This window comes from Neofelis nebulosa, chromosome 18, assembly GCF_028018385.1.
Source record: "Neofelis nebulosa isolate mNeoNeb1 chromosome 18, mNeoNeb1.pri, whole genome shotgun sequence".
In the NCBI taxonomy this organism is placed as follows: Eukaryota; Metazoa; Chordata; class Mammalia; order Carnivora; family Felidae; genus Neofelis; species Neofelis nebulosa.
This window is the reverse complement of record NC_080799.1, coordinates 43,241,513-43,255,999: the sequence shown is the minus strand read 5'-3', so window position 1 is coordinate 43,255,999 and position 14,487 is coordinate 43,241,513. Positions and strand designations below refer to the sequence as shown.

The 14,487-nt window shown below is 64.6% G+C and overlaps 2 protein-coding genes across 4 annotated transcripts; both read left to right on the top strand.

The window, feature by feature from the left end:
* The first annotated feature begins 691 nt into the window (after positions 1 to 691).
* On the top strand, positions 692 to 4,686 carry TEDC2 (tubulin epsilon and delta complex 2). Of its 2 annotated transcripts, none has more exons than XM_058710559.1 (10): positions 692 to 785; positions 876 to 974; positions 1,143 to 1,213; positions 1,317 to 1,722; positions 1,990 to 2,043; positions 2,662 to 2,755; positions 2,935 to 3,046; positions 3,138 to 3,239; positions 3,676 to 3,863; positions 4,127 to 4,686. In XM_058710559.1, the coding sequence occupies exons 1-10, from the start codon at positions 760 to 762 to the stop codon at positions 4,262 to 4,264; spliced, it is 1,290 nt and encodes a 429-aa protein (XP_058566542.1). In that variant the 5' UTR covers positions 692 to 759; the 3' UTR covers positions 4,265 to 4,686. The 2 variants fall into 2 exon arrangements, with proteins under 2 accessions (XP_058566542.1, XP_058566541.1); XM_058710558.1 differs by having other exon boundaries at positions 3,673 to 3,863.
* A 5,720-nt stretch (positions 4,687 to 10,406) lies between these two features.
* Positions 10,407 to 13,834, top strand: NTN3 (netrin 3). Of its 2 annotated transcripts, none has more exons than XM_058712050.1 (6): positions 10,407 to 11,886; positions 11,958 to 12,146; positions 12,237 to 12,386; positions 12,532 to 12,582; positions 12,715 to 12,789; positions 13,005 to 13,834. In XM_058712050.1, the coding sequence occupies exons 1-6, from the start codon at positions 10,959 to 10,961 to the stop codon at positions 13,343 to 13,345; spliced, it is 1,734 nt and encodes a 577-aa protein (XP_058568033.1). In that variant the 5' UTR covers positions 10,407 to 10,958; the 3' UTR covers positions 13,346 to 13,834. The 2 variants fall into 2 exon arrangements, with proteins under 2 accessions (XP_058568033.1, XP_058568032.1); XM_058712049.1 differs by having other exon boundaries at positions 12,697 to 12,789.
* Positions 13,835 to 14,487: the final 653 nt, after the last annotated feature.

Below are 14,487 nucleotides of genomic sequence, written 5' to 3'. Positions count from 1 at the left end.
TATCCCCGCCTCCTCCCAGCTAGCATCTGTCCACACACACACACACACACACCCCAGCTATCCTGAGTCACTGAGGGTCCTCCATCCGGGAACTGCTTGCCGTTGCTTCTATGAGATCTGAAGCTCCGCTCCTCCACCCCTCTGGATTCTAGCTCCCCTTGCACCACCCATCCTTCACCTGTCCCTGGCTAAACACACCTGCCCCGCCTTGGGCCTTTTTGCCCCGACCTGCTGTTCACCGGCCGCAATCCCAGCTCTCCTGGACTTTCAGGAGCCTATGCTCAGGTGCCTACCTGATGCCACCTCCGAATGTCATCATATCACCAGCATGTCCAAAAGTGAACACGCCCTCCTCCCTAGCTCTGCCCCTAACACGCGTTATTCTCACCTCTAGCGACTGTTACCCCAGTAAACTGGGTCACTCGACGTCCCCTGCCCTGTGCTAGGTGGCCTGGGGTCCGCAAGGCAGCTGGGCCCCGCTTTAGAGCACCTTCAATAAGGACAGGCAAAGCCTACCGTGAGTGACCACAGGTGCCACAGTCTGTCTACCCATTCAAACCACAAGTCTGCGCATCACGTGAGGACCCTCTGCTGCCCCGGGGCACTGCTCCGAACGGGAATGGCTGCGCGCCCGGCGGGGGCGGGGCTTGCGCTCTGGGCTCGGGATTGGGCAGTCCGGCCGGAAGGGGGCGGTCTTCTAGCCCGGAAAGGCCCGGACTTCCCGGAGGCGGCAAATCCGGAGGAGCCGCTGTCGCCTTCATGCTGCCCGCGGACTGCTCGCGCCGGTGAGACCCGCGCGCAGGGAGGGAGCGGGGCGGGAGGGGGCGCGGCGCGAGGCCGGCCGGGGTGCTGAGCCGCCGGTGCGCCCCTCCCAGGCTGGTGGCCGAGCTGCGGGACGCCCTGGACGCCTGCGCTGAGCGACAGAGGCAGCTGGAGCGGAGCCTGCGCGTCTCCCGCCGACTGCTGCGGACCTGGTACGCGGACCCCGAGACCGCCCGGCCAGGCCTCCCTCGGGTCCTGGGAACCCCTCTCGGAGCCCCCGGACTGGGGGACCGCCGCAAAGCCAGGCGGCCCCTTTGGGGTCCCTTGCGCCTGAACCCTGCCTCTTGGCCGTGCCATGACTGTACTGTGAAACTTCGCAGGGAACCAGCCGAGACCCCGGCTCCGCAGCCAACCCCAGCGCCAGAAACCAGTGGAGAGGCCCCATCTCCGGGTAAACTTCCAGCACCCACCTTCTCCTGGTGCCACTCCTGCTCTGTTTTCCGGACAAGCAGTGGTGAGTGACCACTGCACGCATGGGTCTTTGGTTTTTGCAGAATCCACACCCAGCTCTCAAGACCTCAAGGAGCTGGAGCTTCTGACCCAGGCGCTGGAGAAGGCTGTACGGGTGAGAAAAGGCATCTCTAAGACTGGAGAAAGACACAAGGCCCTCAGCCTGAAGTCTGGGTCCGCTGCCACTTCTGCCACCACAGCCTCTGCCCCGTCCCGGCCCTCTGGCCAGGCTAGCTGTCGAGTCTCAGAGACAAAACCCCCCAGGGGCATCCAGCAGACTGTGGTGCCTGCTAGGGGCCTCCCTGAGTGCAGGCTCCTGTCAGTGGGGGATCGCACCCGTATGGGGAGAGGATCCCGAGCCACCAAGCCTGGACCAGGCCCCAGGGACCAACAGATACCCCCATCGGCTGCTCGTCAAGCCCCAGAAGCTTTCACACTGAAGGAGAAGGGGTAGGTTTCCCAGACTCTTCCCGGAGGAACTTTTGTCTCTTCTAGATCAGACCCTTGCCAGCAGCAGGAGTCTGGGATGTGGGGTGACAGGGAGGACAGGGCATTGAGCCCGATGCGGGCCAGCGGAGCCTCCAGGGTGCCATCCCATGAGACCCATGCCCCAAAGCTGGCAGAATGCAACATCACTAGGGCCCGGAAGCCCTGTTCGGGGCTTGAGGGGGGCAGCCCCCAGAGTGCGGCTTCTCTGAGCACTGGCTTCCCTGACAGGATCTTGCTGCGGCTACCCATGGCCTACAGGAAAGCGGCTTCCCGGAACTCCCGGTAAGGCTGAGTGTCAGCTGGGTGGGGCTGGTAGGGGAGACCAGGGAAGTGTGGACAGCGGGGAGGCCGAGGCTTCCCAGCAGCGCAGGGCCTCCTCGGTAAGACTTTTCCAGCAGGCCCCTCTGCTTTGTTGGCTGGGTGGGACACTTTCCGAGATCAGCTAGGACTGCCCTCGTGACCTTAGACTCTGCAGGCTTTGAAGCTAAGAGACCCCGGGTCCCCATTTGTCTTCTCTGTGGAGCAGAGAATGATGGTATCAGCTTCAGAGAGGTGTTGTTGGGGTAAACATGGCAGTGCCTTTCAAGCATGTGCTGTGCCTGCACCCGGAGTTTTTTACCATTGTCCCAGGGAGGCTCCGGTACCAGTCGCTGCCAGCCTCTCTCCCCTTTTTCCTTGAACTGTCTCTGGGTGTTTCCGAGAGTACGTTGGCTCTGTCGTCTCTTCGTGGACAGTGTCCTCTCAGCTTTCTAAGGCCTCCGGAGGTCCCTCCTGGCTTTCAGCAGAGCCAGACACCCCTAACTGGGGCCCCTCCCTGGCCCTTCCCTGCCTCCTGAGGCCCAGCTGGATGGCATAACTGCGTCCCTCTCTGGTTCCCGGGTGCCTGTGTGTCCGTCCCAGCCTGTGGGCCCAGCTCAGCTCTCCACAGACCAGTGACTCCATGGATGCCGCTGCCACCGCCAAAACCCAGTTCCTCCAGAAAATGCAGATGACTGTATTCTTGCCGGGCTTGTGGGACCCTCCACGGTGGGGGTGGGGGGTGGTCCTGGCTCTGAGCCTGGTGAGTTTCAGGAGCCACTCCAAGAAGGGCCAGAGCCATTCTGGGGCCCTGTCCTTGGTGGGAGGGGGAGGGGGGAACCTGGCCACAGAGCAGTTTCCCTGACCCGTGTCCAGTCCGGCGGGCCCGGCTCTGGGCTCAGTGCTGCAGCGGTGGAGGCCGAGGTGGGGCTCCTGCGGACGGCCTGTTTGCTGCTGAGACGGCGAATGGAGGAAGTGCTCTCGGCAGGTCAGTGGGCCCTGCTGCGTGTCTTGGGCCGGGGAGGGCTTGGGACTGTCGTGGACTTAGTGACCTATGCTCTCCCTTGACTTTTGCATAGACCCTGCTGACTGCATGCAGGAGTACCGCTGCCTGCTTACCCTGGAGGGGCTGCAGGCCATCACGGAGCAGTGTCTCCACAGGCTGCAGGAGCTGCGTGCAGGTGAGACCCCCTCCCCATCGACACACACACTCCTCGGTATGTGCTGAAGTCTTGTCAGTGGTCGAAGTCCTGGAGCCAAAAGGCAGCGTTAACAGCTGCTCAGGAGCCAGGACACTCAGGGCAGGTCCTTTCTGGAGCCCCCCCCCACTGAACTGTCCCACAGGACTAGCCAGAACTGCCCCCCCCCGCCCCTCCCCTGATGGGCCCTGGCTCTGCGAACAGTCGGCTTATTTTCCTAGTCACTGAGGGTGGCGTGTGAGAAGCAGAGACATACCGGCCCCTGGCTTGGTTCGTGTCACTGGAGATGGTTTTTCACGGATAACGAGGCTTCGTCTAGGAGGCAAACCTTTGACTTTGCACTGCCCCCCAGAGGCAGATGGGGAGGAGGTCCCTGGCTGCCACCCCATGAGTCCACCTTCCCCTGCCTTCACAGCAGTGGTGGGACAGCAGCTGGGGCCGTGGCCTGTGGGGAGACGCCCCGGAGCCTCACTGCCCTGCGGAGGAGGAACAGACCCTCTCTGGAGCCCCCAGCTTCTTCTCTACTCCAGCACCCAGGAGTTGCAGACTCTAGAGGCCCTGAGGCTGCGGTTGGCCATGCTAGACCAGCAGATCCACCTGGAAAAGGTACTTGCGGAGTAGGGGCGTGGAGACTGGGCGACGGGGGAGCCGTGGGCTGCGGTCCATCTGAAGATGGGGCTTCTGGGCTTGTGTGCATGCTGACACAGCATTGGCCCAGGGGCAGAGCTTTAGAAGGTGGGAGGGGCTGGAACACATGCCTGAAGCCCGCCCTGGAACTGCCTCACGGGCGGGGCCTTCTGTGAGCCCTCCCCGGACAGGGACAGGGCCCTCCTGAGATCTTAACTGAGATCTTAACTCTTACCCCTCAGGTCCTGATGGCGGAGCTCCTCCCCCTGGTGGGCACACAGGGGCCACACTGGCTGGCGCTTTGCCGAGCTGTGCACAGCCTGCTTTGCGAGGGAGGGGAGCGCTTCCTCACCGTCCTTCGAGATGAACCTGCCGACTGAACCTTTCCGTGGCCGGCTGCCACCCCCGAGCCCCGTTCCCAGGCCTCGGGACCCTGGCATGAGGGTGACCTTGTTCGGACACTGAGACTCTTGGGAGAGCACTCCCTGCCTCCCCACTAGTTAACAGGGACTGAGAGGATTTCCGATGCAGAGATGGTGTACCCACCCTGGGAAACCAGCTCTCCCAGGTGGGTTGAGGACAGTCCCCTGGCTCTTCCTGAGGAACCCAGGGCCCTTCTCACAGCAGCTAAAGCGAGTAGTCAGACCTCCGCTCGGCTTCGCCTTCCCCAGGCTGAGACCGGAGGCCTTTCTGGGGCTTTTTGTGGTACTTCTGTTTCTTCTCGCTTTAGATCTATAAGCCACTTGTGTGACATTAACACTACTTTGGCAAGTACGTATATTGAAATCACGCTAAGATGGGACTTGAGGTGTGTTTTTGCTCACCGAGGCGCATCAGATGTATTCACTGAGAACACGTACTGAAGGGAGGGAAAGGCCACTGAAGGCGAGCAGGACTGGGGACTTCTGCCAGCATTGGCCCCAGCACACCTGAAACCCCTCCCTCCAATCCCCTAGACTGTACTGGGCTCATGGGAAAACACAAAAGCCACAAGCCTATATCAGAGTGGGTGGGCACCGCGTGGCATCTGTGCTCACCAACCCCACAGCTGTTGCTGTGGCCAGCGTGGGCACACTCCCCCCTGCCTCCCCTGCTGAAGGAATCCTTGCTTTGTGGAACAAAAAACAACTTACAGGTCAAGGTCACGACCTCCGGGTTTAAACCAGTCACAGGGTTGGGCTTACTCTTAATTGCTGCTGTGGGACTTTTAGCAAGATTCTCAAGGGCCCAGCGTTGTCCTCACTGTCATTCTGGGGTTAGTCATTGGGAGAGGTAATTGAAGAGACGTGACCACCCGTTGACCCGTGAGCTGGATCTGGGCAGCGGGAGGCTCCTCGCCCCCTCCCCTGTCCTCGGAATGTGGGTTCCACTTGCCTCGTCACTCCCAGGGGCTGCTCCGAGGACACGGCCTTGAGGTAGTGACGTGATACTTTAAACACCTGCACGGGGTACACGGCTGAGCCCGCTGAGGGCCTCCCGCGACATCAGCCTTTAAGCTCTGGTGGGCGGGTGCCGCAGCCCAGGACACGTCTTGTAGGTAAGGCCCGTCTGCTTGTTGACCCCGCCACCCGCCCGGCTGGAGTGGCCTGCCTCCTCCTTCAGTCTCTCCCTGCCCTCTGCACGTGGGGGCCAGTTGCAGGTGACCCCCGGATGCTCCCAAGGAGCCCGCGCACCCACAGCAGTGGTTATTACCGCTGGGTCGGGGGTGAGGACGGATTACACAGTGCTGGGCCCTGGTGAGGCCTGGGAGTCTGGTGTTCTTTAAGCCTTTACTGAGGGCGCCTGGGTGGGTCAGTCGGTTGAGCATCTGACTTTGGTTCAGGTCACAATCTCATCGTTTGTGAGTTCAAGGCCAGTATCCGGCTCTCTGCTGTCAGCATGGAGCCGGCTTCAGAGCCTCTGTCCCCCTGTCTGCACCTCCCCCGCTCATCTTCTCTGTCTCTCAAAAATAAGCATTATATTAAACAAAAACCATTACTGATCACCTATGCAGAGCACAATCCTCAGAGCTGGGGCATTGGCCCTTTGTGTGGACAGAGATGAGCAATTAGGGAATAAAAGCAGCCTCTGCCCCAGGGGGATCCAGACCCAGGAAACCCCTGGAGATGCCCCAGTTTCCTGCGAGCCGATGAGGGGTAGTAGGTATGGGGGAAGGACCGAGTGATGTTGAAGCAGCCTCGAGATAGCTCTGGGCCGCAGCAGGAAGTCCTTCTTATAAAAGCCCCCACAGTCCCACAGGCCAGAAACCTTGAACATGGAATGCCAGGTTTTGTGGCCTGCTGGGAACCAGATGATAGATCAATGTAGGAAACCTAAACCACTCCTCATTGTGCTGAGGGGCCTCTAGGGACTGGAATAGCAATGTCCACTGCCCAGGGCAGGAACAGAGAAGGGAAGCCAAGAGATAGGGAGCCTGGGGACAGCCACCCCCCTCTCCTGACCACTGTCATCACTGTCTCCAGAGCTCATGCCCAGTTACTCTGATCTTGAGGAACCCTTCCTATCCAGGGTGAGTCCCACCACCACCCTGTCACTGGCCACCCGAAAATCAGTTTCCATAACCAGTGGCCTCCACCAAAATTATTTAATCCACCAGTTCACTGGGTTTATTGTGCACCTTCCCTACTGGACCTTTGCCCCATGAGGGCAGGGGTGCAGTCCACCTTGATCCCTGGCCAGGCCCAGATGGGTGCCCAAAGGTTGTGGACTCGACCCACCTATCAGGACCAGTCCTGGTGATGTCTTTGTGGAGGGCTGCCCTGCCCGCACCTGGGCAGGGAGGTGACCCCCGTAGCGTCTGGAAGGATGAGAGCAAAGGTCTGGGTAGGCGCCCCCTCTAGATTGCACCCGCCCACCCAGATTCAACGCCAGGCCAGGAGGCGGCAGCGAACTCCTATCCTCGGCGTCCCGGTGGCGTCACCGCATCCCGGGCCAATCCGCACTGACGTGGCGGTCGAGGACAGTAGTGGGGTCTGCGCGGGCTCCCACACCCACCCTGAGCGCGGCCCCCGCGTCGGCGGCATGAGCGCACCCGAGCCCCCACCGGCGGCCCCTGCCGAGCCCCTCGCGTCCCCCGAACCCCCCGGGGCCCTGCGAGCGCTGCTTTTGGCCACCGGCGGCGTGGGGGGCTCCTGGCCGCGCTGCGTCCTGCCGTTCGGCGTCGTGGCCCTGGTGACCGGCGCCGCTGCCACAGCCATCACCTTCTCGCTGCGCGGACCTCGCCTGGACCCGGAGCAGGGCGTGGCGCTGGCCGCGCTGGGCGCGGGCCTCGGGCTCCTGGCCGCCGCCTTCCTGTGCTGGCACGCTCGGCGGCGGCGGCGGGCCGGGCGCGCGGGGCAGCGGGAGCCGGGGACGTCCTGAGCCCGCGCGGGCGGCCCCCTCCCCAGCGAAGTCACCGCGATCCGGGCGCCTCCTCCCTCCGGACCTCGCCACGGCTGGGCGCCCGCAGCGCAGCGCGCGGGTGGCGGGTCGCGGAGGCCCCCTCCTTCGACCGTTTCTTCCCGAGCCCTTAGGAGGCCAAGGGCGTGCAGGCTACGAGACATTTCCCTGTGCTCTCCCCTCTCGCCTCTCCCCCCTCCTCCCAATGTTGCTTTTCAGTGTTCTGCTTGGCGTGCAGAGCGGGTGGCGACCACAGAGAGAGCCTGCGTGGCACGGGGGCCCTGCCGGGGATGCAGGGTGCAAGAAGGCCACGGACTTGGCGGGGGCCGCCCTCCCGGGTCGAGGCGCAGCGTGCCGTACGCCCCTCCCCCTGCTGTCTGTCCTCACTGCTGGGTTGGAAGCCCCTCTCGGCATAATAGACGCTCAATAAATGTTTGTGCCATGTGTGAACGAGTTGTGGCTTGCAAAGGTCTGGAGGGGACAGTAGGTCCTGGGCTAGGCCGGGAGTGTTAGATCAGTTGGCCTTTTAAGGGAAAGACCCCAGCCCCCTGAGGCCTGGGACGTCTGGCCCCCTGGGCCCCTTCTCCCCTGGATGGGTTCCCCGCCTGCCCCAAAGCCAGCAGCTGTCACTCCGACGGGGGGCGGGGGGGGGACCGTGCGGTGGGGATGGGAGGACTGTAGTGGCCTGAGAAGATGCGGGGGGGGGGGGGGGCAGGGAGGTGGAGCTGCTTCTAAGGTGCCAGAATGGGGCAGGACTGGCTGAGAAGGTGTGACAGGCTGGGGACAGGTCGGCCAGCCCTCCGGAGCCATGAGCCTGCACTGGGGGCTGGGCTTAACTCTCATCAGGCCATCTGCCAGGGCCATCCTAGGGGCCAGAAGAGAATTTGTGCAGGCGGGGGGGGGGGGGGTGTCATTGCAGGGAAGATGTGGGGCTGCCTGCAGCCTCCTCCCTGGGGAGCTGGTGGTACCGCCGCCCTCTGGGCCCGCAACTCCTGGCTTGCTAACAGGGATGAACACTGGCAGCAGGCTGAGCCCTGGGGGCCTCTTTCCACCCACACCAGAAACCACCAGATGTTCTGCAGCCCCTCGCCCGACTCAGGAGGAAGCTGGGCTGCAGACAAAGCCTGCACAGGCTGGCCCGGAGCTGGAGGGGAGCCTGCTCCCTGATTTCCTTTCTTCCCTCCTGCCAGGAGTCTTGAAGCGCACTCAGCCAGGGGCTCCCTGGAAGCTTGTCTCAGGCTCTGTGGAACCTGCATGTTGGGCCTGGGCACGACTCCCCACCGTGGCCAGCTAGTCACCCAGAAGGTTCTATTGCAGCCTGTACTCTCTTGCCAGGGCTCTGCTCATCCCAGGCTGAGTTGGACGCTGATGACCAGAAGGGACGTTGAAGGGGGTGGTTGGGAAGGTGCCAATTCCAAATGTCACTCATTCTGGAGCAGGATGTGCTGTCAGCTCTCTTATTCGCGCACCTATCTGTTGTTGAGGGGCGTGTTTTTTTATCGGGAAGTTGAGGTGAGGTACTGTGGCACCTGTTCTGTGGGGCAGAGGGGACCCGCAGACTCCCCGCTGCTGCCAAAGGTGAAGGGAGAGAGGCCAGCAGCCCCTCTGGCTCAATCCTTCCCAAGCCTCCTGTGATCTCATCAGCCCCTCCACCAACCCCCCCCCCCCCCCGCATTTTGTGCTGGAGGGTGCCTGTCACTTCAGGTGCCCCATCACCCTGTCTTCATGCTGCTCCCTCCTCTTCTCCTTTGGTTTCCCAGGGGAGGTCCCAGCGTCCTCCTGTCCCTCCCCTCCCGAAGAACACGAAGGTTCTGCTTCCCCCTATCCTCTCCTTGTGGGTGCTCGCAGTCTCTCTGGCCTGGCTGCAAGTGTGGCTCTGCACACACAGACACATCTGCATGGCATCCTTGTCCTCCGCCAGCTGCAGGGCCTGGCCAGAGGTGAGCCTGCCATCTGAACCTTCAGGACTCAGACTTTCTCTCAGGTCACACATGTCCCTGTGTTCCCTGGCCCCCATGCACGCAGCTGCCCCTTCCTGGGATGCTTGGCCCTGTCCATCAAAGACCTAACAGGGGAAGTGGTCTCTATCCAGAGCAATCCCTGGTCTCTCTTGGTTGGGTCACTGTCAGCTGCAGCTGCCCTTTCCCCACCTGGTGACCAGGCTGCCCAGCTGGGCTCCCACTTCAGGTTCTCTACCCAGACCTGCTGGGAAGTGGGCCAGGCTCAGGGGTTCTGATGCTGAGCCGTCTGTGACCAAGCCCTCCCCATGGACCAGACTCCACTCCCTACCCTGCACAGGGATCCTCAACTGCTGACCAAGCCCCTGAACCCCAAGGAACCCTATTACCTAGTGGGCTCCCCGGCCCCCACACACGGCTTCACTTTCTCCCTGCCAGCTCTGGGGGCTGGACCCATCATGGCGAGGCAATCAGACAGAGACCCAGAGATGCTTTGGGACAAGAGTTTGGCCTGATCTGGGGGTTGCGGGTGGAGGGGGTATGCCAATTTCATCACTTAGGTAAGCTCAGCTCAGACGGGGAGGATGCATCCATCCTTCCTGAACATAAAGCAGGAGAGACTCCAGTCTGTAGAGGCCCTGGCTGCATCCAACACCTAGGTAGCTCATCAAACGTCCCCAGTGGCTCAGCAAAGTGGAGTCACAAGCATCTGTCCAGTGAAAAAACTCAGTCTCAGGTTAAGGAACCTGAACCACAGGACTAGAAGTCGGAGCAGCTTGGATTCAAAATCAGACGTGGTCCCAAAGGTGCGGTTTTTTTCTGCTCGTGCACACCACTGCCTTGGGGACATCCCATAACCACCAGTTCTGCTTGGCTCCCCCAGCGCTGAGTGTTCCCTGTAGGGACCCAGGGGAGCATCGGGGCACCAGCCTTCAGATCCAGAGCCCAGTCTGCCAGATGGGCCTGAGGGAGGAGGCGGCCAGACCCCCGCCCAGCACGTGGCACAGCCCCAGGAGCAGTCGGGGTCTGGATGCAGGCCGGGGACCCTGCTGGGTGGTCCCCCACGGGCTGCGTGGCTGAGCCGCCCCCTCCAGACCCCTCCCGCCAGCCGCATTCCTGGCTCCCCGGCCCCTCCCCCGGCTCGCGGGCCTCCCAGCCCCCTCCCCCGCTGGCCCCGCCAGTGTCTGAATCTGCTTCTGATTCCGGCTCTGCCGACGAGGCCCCCTCCCCTCTCCTCCCTCCTTCCCGGCCCGAGCAGCCCCGCCCCCGGCCGGGCCCAGGCTTGCGCCTCCTGCGCCCCCCACCCCCTCCTGGCACAGCTCGCCCGTCGTCGCTACAGCCGGGAGGAGGCGGCGGCCGGGGCGCCCCAGGCCCCGCCCGCCCTCGGCCCTTCCTGGGAGGCCGGGAGACCTGCTCGACCCGGCCCTCTGTGGGTGAGTGCAACGGCGGGCGACGGGTGGGGCCTCCGCGGGCGGAGGCGCCGGGAGCGGGGGCGACTCCTGTCATCGCTCCAGGCCCAGCGGGAGGACGCGCCAGCATCCCCGCTGTTGCGCTTGGCCCGGGGCGTGCCCGCGGCTGCTCCCACCTCTGGGCCTCGGCTGGGGCCGCCCGGGATTGCTTGGCATTGCGGGCCAGCGGGCAGAGCCTCGGACCCGGGCTCGCTCTCCGCCTCCCACCCCCACCCCGAGGGCAGCAGCGTGGGGCCCGGCGGGCCGGCGGATCTACCGCGACTCCGGCCATGCCCGGCTGGCCCTGGGGGCTGCTGCTGACCGCGGGCACGCTTTCGACCGCGCTGAGCCTGGGGCCGCCGGCGCCCGCGGACCCCTGCCATGACGAGGGGGGCGCGCCCCGCGGCTGCGTGCCGGGCCTGGTGAACGCCGCCTTGGGCCGCGAGGTACTGGCGTCCAGCACGTGTGGGCGGCCGGCCACGCGGGCCTGTGATGCCTCCGACCCGAGGCGGGCACACCCTGCCGCCCTCCTGACCTCCGCAGGGAGCACCACAAGCCCTGTGTGCTGGCGTTCGGACTCACTGACGCAGGCGCCCTTCAACGTGACCCTCACAGTGCCCCTGGGCAAGGCTTTTGAGCTGGTGTTCGTGAGCTTGCGCTTCTGCTCTGCGCCCCCCGCCTCGGTGGCCCTGCTCAAGTCACAGGACCATGGCCGCAGCTGGGCCCCACTGGGTTTCTTCTCCTCCCGCTGTGGCCTGGACTATGGCCGCCTGCCTGTCCCTGCCGATGGCCCACCAGGCCCAGGGCCCGAAGCTCTGTGCTTCCCGGAGCCCCAGGCCCAGCCCGATGGTGGTGGCCTTCTGGCCTTCAGCGTGCAGGACGGAAGCCCACCAGGCCTGGATCTGGACAGCAGCCCAGTGCTCCAAGACTGGGTGACTGCCACAGACATTCGAATAGTGCTCACAAGGCCTGCCGTGCTGGGGGACACCAGGGACTCCGTGGCCATGGTCCCTTACTCTTACTCGGCGACTGAGCTCCAGGTGGGCGGGCGCTGCAAGTGCAATGGGCATGCCTCAAGGTGCCTGCTGGACACCCAGGGCCACCTAATCTGCGACTGCCAGCATGGCACCGAGGGCCCCGACTGCGGCCGCTGCAAGCCCTTCTACTGCGACAGGCCGTGGCAGCGGGCCACGGCCCGGGAAGCCCACGCCTGCCTTGGTGAGGCCTTGGAGGGCGGCCTGGGGACCCTGGACTGGGCCAGCCTGCCCCTGACCCATCCCTTCCTGCAGCTTGCTCCTGCAATGGCCACGCGCGCCGCTGCCGCTTCAACATGGAGCTGTACCGACTATCCGGCCGCCGCAGTGGCGGGGTCTGCCTCAACTGCCGGCACAACACGGCCGGCCGCCACTGCCACTACTGCCGGGAGGGCTTCTATCGAGACCCTGGCCGCGCCCTGAGTGACCGCCGCGCTTGCAGGGGTGAGCCTGCCGCCGGCTGCCTGCACGTCCTCACCCTCTGGGTTCCCACCTCCCCAGATGGGCTTCTGACCGTCCCATCTCTGTCCTCAGCATGTGACTGTCACCCTGTTGGTGCTGCTGGCAAAACCTGCAACCAGACCACAGGCCAGTGTCCCTGCAAGGATGGTGTCACGGGCCTCACCTGCAATCGCTGCGCCCCCGGCTTCCAGCAGAGCCGCTCTCCCGTGGCACCCTGCGTTAGTGAGTGACCCTGTCCGGCTTCCGCCACCTCAGCCGAAACCACACCAGTTCTCCACACCCCCCCTCCCCGCTGCTCCCTGCTTGCCCCCAGAGCCCTCCGAATCCTCCCCCTCAAATGCAGGCGGCTCTCTCACCCTGTCCGCAGAGACGCCTGTCCCTGGACCCACTGAGGAGAGCAGCTCTGTGGAACCCCAGGGTGAGTGGACACAGAACAGGGGCCCAGATTGGCATGACGGTGGGGGAACGGGGCTTGGGGTTCAAGGAGGGGGAGGAGGAAAGGGCGGGGTAAGAAGGGAGGGATCTGTGCCAGCCTCCACACCCCCTCCAGACTGCGACGTGCACTGCAAACCAGCCCGCGGTAGCTACCGCATCAGCTTGAAGAAGTTCTGCAGGAAAGACTACGGTAGGCCTCCTGCCGTCACCTTCTCACCGTCCCTTGACCCTCCCTGGGCCTCCCACTGTCGCCGGCCCCGCCCTGTCACCCCCCCCCCCCCCGTCCCCTCTCTGTGCCCCCCTCCCCACACCGCGGGCGCCCAGAGCTCCTCCGCGCGGCCCGCCCCCTCCCGGCTCCGCCCCGCCTGACCCCGCCCCATCTCGCCCTCCCCCCGCCCCCCTCAGCGGTGCAGGTGGCGGTGGGCGCGCGCGGCGAGGCGCGCGGCTCGTGGACGCGCTTCCCGGTGGCCGTGCTTGCAGTGTTCCGGAGCGGCGAGGAGCGCGCGAGGCGAGGGAGCAGCGCGCTGTGGGTGCCGGCGCGGGACGCGGCCTGCGGCTGCCCGCGCCTGCTGCCCGGCCGCCGCTACCTGCTGCTGGGGGGCGGGCCGGGGACCGCGGTCGGGGGCCGGGGGCCCGGGCTCAGCGCTGCCCGCGGGAGCCTCGTGCTGCCCTGGCGCGATGCGTGGACGAGGCGCCTGCGGAGACTGCAGCGGCGCGAGCGGCGGGGGCGCTGCGGGACGGCCTGAGCCCGCAGCGCGGGCGGGGCGCTGCTTCCACGTTGAGGCGCACGTTCGTCCGGTGCATCTGCCTGCAGAGGAGTCTTTGCTGGCGTCGCGCGCGTCGCCATCTGGGCCCTCGCCCCGACCCTGCCCAGCGACTCCCTAGATGCCACGCGCCCATGCCTAAGAGGGGTGTGACCGATGTAGGGACACCCCGCGCCGACACACAGGGATGTGATAGCCCCAAAGAGCTGCTTCAGGGATCCACTGGGCAGTTGTCATCCCAACGGACTCCTTGCCCGCCATCCTCGCATTATCTTCCCCCTCCTACGGGCACTGTGATGGTCCAAGAGGCTGTGAACCCCCTGTGGGGCCGAACAACATTTCGAGGCTCTGAGAACACTCTAAGGGACGCTGTGACCCCCAGCCTCCCCCCCCCCACACACACACCCGTGATGTCGTGATCCCTCAGAGAGCATTTTCACCTTCCTAAAAAGCACTGTGACCCTCTCCCAACAGATATGAACCCCTTTGTGATGCCAGGACCCATCTAAGGTCTGAGAACACCCCCAGGGCCGCGGTGGCTCCAACCCCCACGGACTCTGATCTTCAGGGAGTGGTCTGACTCCCCAGGAGGCACTGTGGCCATCACAGACGCCTGTGGACCCCCATGGGGCTCGGTGACACTGGCTCCCCCGCCCCCTGCCAGGACCCGCAGAGGGCGCTGTGACTCCTCCCCCAGCGAGGAAGGCAGCTTCTGGGTCCGGGTCTGTCACGCCTGTCACCTCTGCCTGCCCTGTCTCTGCCGCTTGGACGTCCGTATCCCTGTCCCCGCTGCGTCTCTGCCTGTATTCGGCCCCTTTCTCGGCCTGCTGTGTCCCTGTCTTGTCTCCGGCTGTCTCTCTCGGTCTCCGGGCTCCTCCGCTCAGGTCGCTCCCGAAGGACCCCCTTCTCCCCTTCTCCGCCCGCTCGGGACTAGACGTCGTGTCCACGCGGACGCGCGTTCCCAGGTCTACGCGTGACCCGGCCGGACGGCGGCTCTGGCTGGCAGCCCCGGCTCCGGACGCCCCCAACCTTGCGTTTGGCTGGACCCCACATCCCCCGCCCACTCGGCTCACGAGCCCACGCTCCCCTGTGCCGGGACCCGACTCTGGCGGCCGCAAACTCCC

Excerpts from the sequence above, each read along its gene's own strand:
- TEDC2 (XM_058710558.1), top strand. The coding sequence starts at position 760 with ATGCTGCCCGCGGACTGCTCGCGCCG. Across the intron at positions 786-875 it reads CCCGCGGACTGCTCGCGCCG|GCTGGTGGCCGAGCTGCGGG; the intron begins GTGAGACCCGCG and ends CGCCCCTCCCAG. Across the intron at positions 3,047-3,137 it reads GGAGGAAGTGCTCTCGGCAG|ACCCTGCTGACTGCATGCAG; the intron begins GTCAGTGGGCCC and ends ACTTTTGCATAG.
- NTN3 (XM_058712049.1), top strand. The coding sequence starts at position 10,959 with ATGCCCGGCTGGCCCTGGGGGCTGCTGCTGACCGCGGGCACGCTTTCG. Across the intron at positions 11,887-11,957 it reads GGAAGCCCACGCCTGCCTTG|CTTGCTCCTGCAATGGCCAC; the intron begins GTGAGGCCTTGG and ends CCCTTCCTGCAG. Across the intron at positions 12,387-12,531 it reads TCCCGTGGCACCCTGCGTTA|AGACGCCTGTCCCTGGACCC; the intron begins GTGAGTGACCCT and ends CCCTGTCCGCAG.